We start from the raw sequence: 9,995 nt of genomic DNA, 5'->3' as shown, positions 1-9,995 counted from the left end.
CTGGTTTCTCTCTCCTCTTCTCTCTCTCTTGTTTTTGATGGGCATTCCCCTCGTTCATCCATGGCCGATCTCCTCACCTCCCTCCCTCTAAGCGGTAACCTTACCGCCCTCCTCCCTCCCCTCTCCCCAAGCCGCTCAAAGCCCATCAACAGCTTCCTCCTCCTCCACCTCACTCTCCTCCACTCCCTCTCATAACCCTAACCTAAACCCTAGCACAAAAAACCAATGGCCTCCGTATTCCTCCACCACGTCATCGGCGATCTCACGGTCGGCAAGCCCGAGGTGGTCGAGTTCCTCGACTCCGAGACCGTCGAGTCGGCGATAAGGGCGATCGGAGAGTGCGCCGAGGGGGCGATCACTGTGTGGAGGCGGAGCGACGGTGAGGCGAGGCCCAAGGCCGAGAGGTTCGTCGGGATCTTGAATTCGTTGGATGTGGTGGCGTTCATTGCTAAGGCTGGCGGGGATCAGGATAAGGCCATGAGGACGCCCGTGTCTGAGGTTGTGATGCCAAATCAGGGCCTACTGAAGGAGGTCGATCCCGGGACTAGGTACGGATTTTTTAATCCCTTTTCCTTTTCTTGGGTTTGATTTTGATCTGACCGAGTGAAAGTTTGAATCTTGGGATCTAGGGATTATCTCTTTGCCTGATCGATGTTCTGTGTATCTGGATTTCTGTTTGCTAATTTTTCATTAGCCTTTCCTCTTATTTCTTTTAGGCTTATAGATAATTGTGTCTGATTTTGTTCAATTATGCATCAAAGTTCTTATATTTCTATGCATTTTGCGCAGACTGTAGCTGATTATGTGGGGGTTCATTAACATGTCATAAATGCTTACGTATGAATGTTAATTCTGATTCTAGCTATAGCTCTATGCTTTATTTATTAATATTTAGTGAATGCTTCTATTAGTAAGTTGATCTTTATGTTTTTATGCACTCTGGCTGGGTTCTGATTTGTTGAAGAGGGGGGGTTGGCAGCAGCTGTTCAAGTATGATTTCTTTGGTTTCTGTTTTTAATATTGTGATTTCCTATATGACTTGCAGGCGTAATTTCTGTTTTCCCTTGTTGCTAGTTTATCTCCATTATCTTCTCTTTTCCTGGTATTGCACTTGCTGTATATAGCCGGATGCCCTGAAATAATCTTTTTAAATGCAATTTAGTAGTCATATGTGCATTATTTCTGTATAGGAATCTAAATTTATTGAGGTTGAGGATCCTAATATATATAGTTTGTAAGATAAGACACTGGGGCAAGGTAAAACCTAACCTCCTTGTTTGTTATGATTGTTGAAGGGACGAAAGTGGATGGTACCAAAAAAGTGCAATACCAATACTTTGTGAAAAAGTATATTCAAAAAAAGGAAGGAAAAGATGAAACAAAAAAAAGTACGGAGAAATGTGCTATTGAAGAATCTGTTGTACAGATAGACAACTGCTTCAATCATCTGTTTTTGGAATAGAACATGTAATTCCAAATCGTTACAGCATCAAATCGTTGTTTTAAAGACAAGTGTAGTCTCCTGCAGCGCAAGAGCGTGAAAAGGTTTTACGAGTATCTTGTCTTTTTCAACTAATCTACATGTTAGCTTTCCAATTAAGTAATTGGCAAAATATATTTGTTATGGGGCGGCATGGTTCATGAGGTAGAGATGATGTCATTGCCAATCATTAGTCGAACCGTGTTCGGCTGAATATAGGATTTGCTTGTGAATCTTCTCTGAACTAGTTGCTTGTTATGTTTCTTTCCATCATTGTCTTACTCGTTCTGTTGCTATTGCATCCTATCGTTTTCCTCGCAAACAAGTTATTACATCAAAACTATTAAAGCCGTGATTATATTTACATCTTATCAGATTATGAGTGTGATCATTGTCCTTTAGGGCCTGTTTGGATAGAGGGGAACATGGGAGAAGGGAAGGTAGGGAACCCATTCGCCCCATTTGAAAAGTTTTTAAGAGTGTAAGTGTTCCCCTCATTCCCCTTGATTACTCTACAATCAATAAAAAATTGTTCCCCCTCAAATTGGAGTGGAACTTAGGAGTAGAGAATTCTTTTACCTTCATTTTTTTCTCTCCCTTATTTTCCCTTAACATCCCCTACCCCCAGTGAATTCCAAACACGTCCTTAGAGCTATGGGAGTGTTCGCCAAGCTAAAAATGGAATTAAAAAATGTGACTATCACTTTTTTTTTACAAGGGTGAACATGCATCCACATCATCATGCAAATGAAATACATTGTTTGGTTGCCATAAAAAACTTTCAAATCTAGAAAACTAGAAAAAGTAAAGATGGTACGGGAATGTCATTTTATTTCTTTGTTTAAAATCATATTACACTTCCAATGATATGTTAATAAATTGATATTTTAGTTATTTGTAGTCTGCTCTTTTCCTCTTTTAGGATAACATACTTTTGTAGGGGAAGTGAAGTATGCATTATATTTGACTATTTTAGTCTTCATTTCACTTTCATAAATACTTCCAATAGAACAAACATTAGAAGTGAGTGAAAGTGAATACACTTATAATTTCACTTCCATCAGTTCCATGCAAACAAGCACCCCTTATATTCATGTAATTTCTGATGTCTAATTGCATGAGCATGATTTTGCGGAGGGTGTTTATCTTGTCTACTACCTATTCTTTTTCGTTTTTCCAGGACTTTTCGGTCTTAAAACTCCACATTCTTACTATTGGCTAGGCTAAGGATTTGCCACTAATTCAGATAACATTGATGTCTTAGTTCTTGTACGACATAGATCTTTGGTCATCCCATTAATTTGTCAACAATTTGGAATTCATCTGAGAAAATTTTTGTCAACTAGCGGGTTAAATGATGATGGCTCTCTTTAGAGCGTATTTGGCAGCCATAAAGTAACTGGAAAGTAAAATTATAGGGAAAGTACTTTCTTGAGAAAATACTTTGTCATTAGTTTCTATTTGCAAAGTTGAGGTATCAGCTGATGCGGTAAGTTGAGGACGGAAAGTGAAAGGATAGAAAGTTGAGGTATTAGCTGATGTGGCATCCAACTTCTCTTAATGTACCGTATTACCATTTGGTTGGGAAATATTTGGTAGATAATAAACTTTTTTAAACACATTTTTTGGTATATGGAAAGTGAAAAAAATGTGGCATATAATTACCATAGCAAGCTTACCCCTTAACAATATTATCTTCAAAAAATCATAAAGAAATACATGTATTAGAACTAGAAGTCAAAGATTAGTGAATTAAAAAAATACACCTTATTATTAAAATTTTCATGGTTTTCGTTCGGGAGACTATTTGTAACATTATTATTTATTTATTCACTCAAAAAATTAATTAATTTTCTTTTCCAATATTTTGTGGTTAGGAGGCCACTGACCATTTTTATTTATAGCTCAATTAGTGATTAACATAGAATAGTTTAACAGTTCATGTTACGTATATGAACACGCTCACACATTCAAGTAGGCACCATCAATTTAAATATAAGTTTCAAAATCTAAAATTGAAAAATCCAAATCATTGGATACATTATAGTACACATGAACTACCTATGAATAAAATCTCCAAGAATTTTGATGTTTTTCGAATCATGTATCAAGGAGAAAAATAATCAAATTTACAAAAACTTTGAAACATCGACTTTGACAACACATGCTATACTAGTAAAAAATGTAGAAATATTTTGAAAATTTACCCTTGATATTTATTACTTGATGGTTGATGTGTAATTGATCATATCCAACATTTTGGATTTTCAATTTTTGCATCCGAGTTCTAAATTTGGTTAATAGTTTCCAAATATTGGATATTAGTAATAGTAGGATAGCTCAACTCCCATATATGGATATTTTATCATAGACTGTTTTTACAAAGCAAAGACCCAATAAATGAGAATAATGAACTTGTTCACAAAACGAAAATATTCTTTTATTGGCAGTGACTAAACCTTCAACATAACCAAACCAAAGCCTATTGTGATACAGGGCTAGTCCTAAAAGGTAAAATTAGTAGTAGTGCTCATTACTTTATTTCATCCTTACTTTGATAATATATCAGATGTTGATTGCTGCTTTCTGCAACTTGATTCAATTGATTATGAATCAGTTTCGGTGGGGTAAAACCCAAAGAAATATGAAGCGGCAGGCCGTTGCTCAAGTTTGGTATGAAGAAGAAATATGAGATGATGGTGAGATAAAAAAACTGAACAACAAAAGAACTGGTTTTGGTAGGTGAAGGGGATAAAGAATAATTAAAAAAATAATTTCTCTTTATTCCATGAAGGGTCTCGCTTGAGCTTGGTATGAGGAAGAAATATGAGGGGTGATGAGATTAGAAACTGATAAATAAAACAACTGGTTTTGGTAAGTGGAGAGGATAAATAAATAATTACAATTTTAATTCTTCAACTTTCTGTCCATTTTCTCAATTTTTTGAGAGAATGAAAGAGGCTAAAATGCTGACATGGCTCCCTACACTTTCCAACACCTTTCAATGGCTTTCCAAGTGCAAAATAGAAAAAATGGAGAAGTAAAGCCTCTTTCCAAAATTTGGTTCACTTTTCATTTAGTTTCCAGTTTCCAGAGATGCCCTTAAAGAAGCAATCAGGTCTTTTGCTTATTTGTTCCTAAAAGTATCGGGAATATTTATACTTTCCAACCACTTAAACTGATTTGTAGTCATGTTTTTTGAGTCAGAACTTTCTTTACTCTCAACAGTATTCAGTCAATATATGGTAAGAGTTATAAAAGGAATGTCAAATATATTTCAATTTGAATGGATATACGCGAGTGTTGATCTTAACCCATGAGTTCGTTTGAAAAATGACAAACAGTTAATTTTGTTTCATAAACATATTGTCAGTTGGATTTTCCTTAGTATATGCAGCGTACAGAAGTGTAGTTTGGTCGTGATGTCTTAAGCTATCATTTTCCCAGTTTCTTTGATTCCAAGCAAATATATCAGAAATTTGATAATTCACATCAACTTTGAATTTATTTGTTATAATTTGCATGTTGAAATTTACATGTAAAGTTAAAAGAGTAAATAAAACTAAAGAAATGTTTTGTTGTGATCTCCAAATATGCAAGTAATTGAAATATTCTTTAATGAATTGGTTAAACACTCATTTATGGTGTAAAGAATGGAGACTATTACTACACAAATCACAGTTATTGTCCATGATTGTTAAAACAGGCTTCGTATGGAGATTGCATTCTCAACTTCATTTTCTGATTTATTTGTTTAAATATGACCTTTCATATTGTTGTTCTTGTTATGTCTATTTTTGATTGCTCATTTTTAACCTTGCCTTCTCTCCTTGTTTTGGTTAGTGACTCAGTCAATATCTGTTAGCATTGAAATGCCAACCATACAGTAGGTAGCACGTGTATTTACAATTGGAGGGTGGAAAAAAAAACTGCGTCAGTAATGGGAAACAAAGAATTGCTCGGGACACAGCGAAGAGGCATATCTTACTGCTGCTATATCATGGACTGTCCTTTAGGGATCAAAGCTTAATCATTTCTCAAATATCATCTTTTGACTGCAATATCCTTCCAACTCAATGACAAAAAGAAAGAGAATTCATAGTTTAATCTAGAGATTACTCATTCAAGATTGAGTTTTGTCCCAACTTTTTTGTTGGTTTAATTCTTAGATTCTATATCTGCAAATTAATACTACATCTGTAAATACGTAAGGTTGTCTGTGGAAACTGCCAGAATCCAAACTCCAGTAAAGGATTGAAACCAGTATCAAAACCAAGTTGTCTATCCTTTCTCAATGTGTTAAAAATTTTCCCTTCAAGCATTAACATCTCGGAATACCCTCTCCGCCATAACTTTGTTGCATCACCTCAAGGACTTGCATTCTTGGTAGTACCACCTTGTTGATCTGCTGAAATTTTAGATGAAAAATTCTTCTGTACCACAGTGCTACCATGTTATGTGCATAGTACAACCGTGCTATCTTTGCCATTCAAATATGTGTGGGGTATGCACTATCTTTTCTAGTCTTGGATGCCATTCACATACTTCTCAAACATGTCTTTTATAATAGCTAACAGTATGCAGGGTACATATTGGTATTATGTTCGTGGTTCATCTAAAGCCTATAATTATATGAAAAGATATCAGATCAATGAACTGCACTAAAAAAATCATCAAGCTGGATATTTTAAAATTTTGGCATGTTAAACTTTCTTTTGGAAGGTGATGAAGAAATGCAAAGTGCTGCTTTCCATACATAGTCATCCTTTTTTCTGTAGTGAATGTTGTAGTATGTATAGCACTATAATTTAGTCAAATCCTTACAGTGGGTATTTATTGCACATGAAATCATCAGAAAATACATGTCACTCATGCACACACAAAAATTATTGGCGCCTTTTGATGTCAAATGTTCATGGTGAGAATGCCAGCTTACAGCTGCTGACGTTACAACGGGCTGACAAAGTATGTATAGCACTATAATTTAGTCAAATCCTTACAGTGGGTATTTATTGCACATGAAATCATCAGAAAATACATGTTTTCTAGTGGCTATGTTTATCTTGCGAAATATATAGTAACACTCATGCACACACAAAACTTATTGGTGCCTTTTGATGTCAAATATTCATGGTGAGAATGCCAGCTTACAGCTGCTGACGTTACAACGGGCTGACAAAGTAAGTAAAAAATTAATCAAGCAAATAAATTGTCTGAATTATAGGGAAACAAGTCCTAATTACACACAAATATAATAAGACTGGTTAATCAAGCAGAAGGAAAGAAATACATAAAAATGCCATTCAATAAAAAAAAGGGATAATTGCTAATAGACCCCTATAGTATCACCCAATTGCAAATAAACCACCTTTAGTTCTATTTGCGGTGAACAGACCCCCTGTAGTAGGCCCAGGTGTGAATAAACCCCCTTAGCGAACTTTCAACTCTTTTAAAATTTAAAAAAAAAAGCAATCGGGGATCTATTCTCACACAAATAGAACTATAGGCAGTTTATCCGCCTCCTCAAACCTTTTAACGATTTTAAGAGTAAAAAAAAGAAAAAAATAATAGTACTAAAGGGGTTTATTCACACAAATAGGACTAGAGGTGGTCTATTGCAATTGGGTGATACTATTGGGGGTCAGTTTGCAATTAACCCATAAAATAATACATTCTTTTAAGAAAAATAATAACAATAAAAAAACAACTGATTCTATCTTTACATTCATTTCATACACATTTACCCAACTACAACTTCCAACTGAAACCTTACCATCTCTCACCTTATGTTTCTCCCAGAAGACAACACCACTGTTTGCTAATTAGGCCCTACTACCTAGCAAGAATTCTATCCGTCTCCTGTATTATGATGGGCTCGAGTTAGTCTTAACCATGTTGTATAGCGAGCAAGTTCTACGAATAGATACAAATACTCCAATTTCTGATTCTTTTTCTCTTTGTTCAAAGTCGGTAGCTCAAGAATTTCTCTCTTAATGTTTTTGTTTTCTCTTATGCTAAAACTAGAAGACTAGGTACACTAAAAGGAGATAACAATAAATAAACATGAGAAATGAGGAAAACCATTTGATTACAATGAAGCAGTTTGACACCAGGCATCCAACATTTGATGTCCTGTTGCAGTTGGTTTCTTCAAATGTTCCTTTGAGCCTTTTCAATAGAAAGTCTATGCTTTATATATAATGTTGTTTCAAAGGAACGAGTAACAAATTAGAAGATTGATCTACTATCCTTGTAATCGTACACTATTACTCATACTCCAATTAGTTGTCTTTGTTTGCCTGGTCCTATTACTTCTTTCTATTGAGAGCCATACTCAAGTGGGTTATTGCAAGTTGTAGGGCAAATTTCCTTGGTTGGTTCTTGGTATTATCCGCACCTTTAACCACTATTATATATATTCTCATTCTCGATACTGGTTTTTTTCCTCTAATCCAAATGTCTTTTACATCTGGGTGCATGAGAATAGTACAGATTCTTTAATGCTTCTGTTGTTTTGTATAGAATTACTTATAGTCGGTCTATTGTTTTAGTTCTGCTATTAGCTTCTCTTCATTTTCTCATTCTTTGTTTTGCATCGCAAGGTTGATTGATGCACTGGAGATGATGAAGCAGGGTGTTCGCCGCCTCCTAGTTCGCAAGGGCCTCACCTGGAGGGGTGTCAGCAAGCGCTTCTCCATCCTTTACAATGGCAAATGGCTCAAAAATTTCAAAGACTCTGCAAATGCCTCAAATGCTGCTGGCCAACCATCTTCATCCTCATCTTCTCGCCTTCCCTCTGATGAATACAAATACTGCTGCCTCTCCCGAGAAGACATCATCAGATTCCTCATCGCGGCGCTCTCGCTCCTCTCCCTCTCTCCTCCATCTCCTCACTAGGTGCCATCACACCTCATTATGCGCACATTGAAGCCTCTGCCCCTGCCATCAAAGCCATTCAGATAATTCCTCAAGACCCATGTGCTGTGGCTGTTGTTGAGATCAACCCCGATGGAACCCACAAAATAGTTGGTGAGATCTCGTCATTTAAACTCTGGAAGTCTGATTACTTATCCGCCGCCTGGGCAATGGCGAATCTATCAGCTGGACAATTTGTAATGGGAGCAGAAGACAATGATGGCTCCGGACTAGACTTGCTCCCAAATTTCTCGACCCTTGAAGAAACAGGCACTTCTCCCTCTTCAGCTAGGGCGAAAAAGTTCAGTAGCAGGAGCATCGGGTTCTTCAGTAACCCTCCTACACCTAAAGCAAGGAGGAATATGTACAGGGGGAGGAGCGTGCCTTTGACTTGCAAGGAGTCAAGCTCTTTGGCGGCGGTCATGGCTCAATTGTTGTCGCATCGAGCAACCCATGTTTGGGTAACGGAGGCGGATTCAGAGGCGGATGTGTTGGTTGGTGTTGTGAGCTATGGTGATATATTGCATGCGGTGACAAAGCATCCATCAGCTCCTTGATTTGATGAAGTAGTAAAGACTGGAGGTTGTGGTTTGTTAGTGTATGAATAAGTAGCATGCAAAGGTTTGTTCCTGGAGTTTGCGCCCATTGTGTTAAATCTAAAACTCGGTAGCCTCTAATGTACATTGGAATAGAGTTGTAAGCCAGCTATGAATTTTGCAGTAGGATATTGGATAATCAATAAGCATTTGTCTCCTGGGTTCATCTGTGTGTGATCTTATTGCATTATTGCGCAAAATGACAATTATTGATACTTACTCTTAGCATGATATCCTCAAACGTATCACCGAAGAGAGTGGTAAGTTCTTGCCATGAATTCTGCGGAAGGTTCTATGTAGTAATCAATATGCATTTGATTCCTGGTTTCATGTACGTGTGCTATATTTCACCATTGCTGTGTACACGTTGCGGCTGTAATTTTTGGTTGGACAGCTAAAGAGAAACCCCTTACAGTTATTTGATTCTTGAGGCCGTATTTACCTGGTTTTGCGTGGGATTAAAGGTGGGCTTCAATACCTAGGGTTTGCTTGGTTAGATGGAGGTCCTAAGAGAAGTGCAGTGTGTTAGAGCATGTGCTGCAGGCTCTCACCCCAGTTCCCAACGCTGAGGTGGCAATGTGAGCCTGCTGCCGACGCCAATAAGCTCCCAAGGTTTATCCTTGGGCTTGCGTGGCACGGAGCCTGAGAGCTCGTGCCACCGAGCTCCTAAGCGCTTCACAAATTTGTGTAGTGCTTGAGAGCTCTCAACCATTAAAATTTTTTTTTACAAAAACCCCCCTACTTTTGAACCCAGAACCCAAGTTGAAAATAGTTGTTAAAAAAAACCATTTGTGATTTTTCAAAATTGATTAGCGGTTGAGATTTAAAAAATTGGCATGAATAGTAAAGAAAATTCTATAAATTCTCAATAAAAGAGGTTTAAATATAATTGAAAGTAATGTGTAACAAAACTAAAATAGAAGAGGAGTTTCTTTGATATTGTTGGAGCTCCTAACTAGGAGTTTGTTGGAGATCAACATTAGTTAGGAGGGTGATGTGGTATT

At 36.9% G+C, this 9,995-nt stretch overlaps 1 protein-coding gene across 1 annotated transcript; it reads left to right on the top strand.

Annotated features, from left to right (window-relative positions):
• The first annotated feature begins 6 nt into the window (after positions 1 to 6).
• LOC109827964 (CBS domain-containing protein CBSX6) lies at positions 7 to 9,157 on the top strand. Its single transcript, XM_020394988.1, is given in 3 exon segments — positions 7 to 548; positions 8,083 to 8,330; positions 8,333 to 9,157. Coding segments are annotated over 3 exon segments (1,191 nt in total). The 5' UTR covers positions 7 to 225; the 3' UTR covers positions 8,953 to 9,157.
• The last annotated feature ends 838 nt before the right edge of the window (positions 9,158 to 9,995 follow it).

The sequence above is a fragment of the Asparagus officinalis genome, unplaced genomic scaffold, assembly GCF_001876935.1.
Source record: "Asparagus officinalis unplaced genomic scaffold, Aspof.V1 AsparagusV1_Un587, whole genome shotgun sequence".
Lineage (NCBI taxonomy): Eukaryota > Viridiplantae > Streptophyta > Magnoliopsida > Asparagales > Asparagaceae > Asparagus > Asparagus officinalis.
Note: the sequence above shows the minus strand (reverse complement) of the source record. Positions and strands in the feature narration are given on the sequence as shown.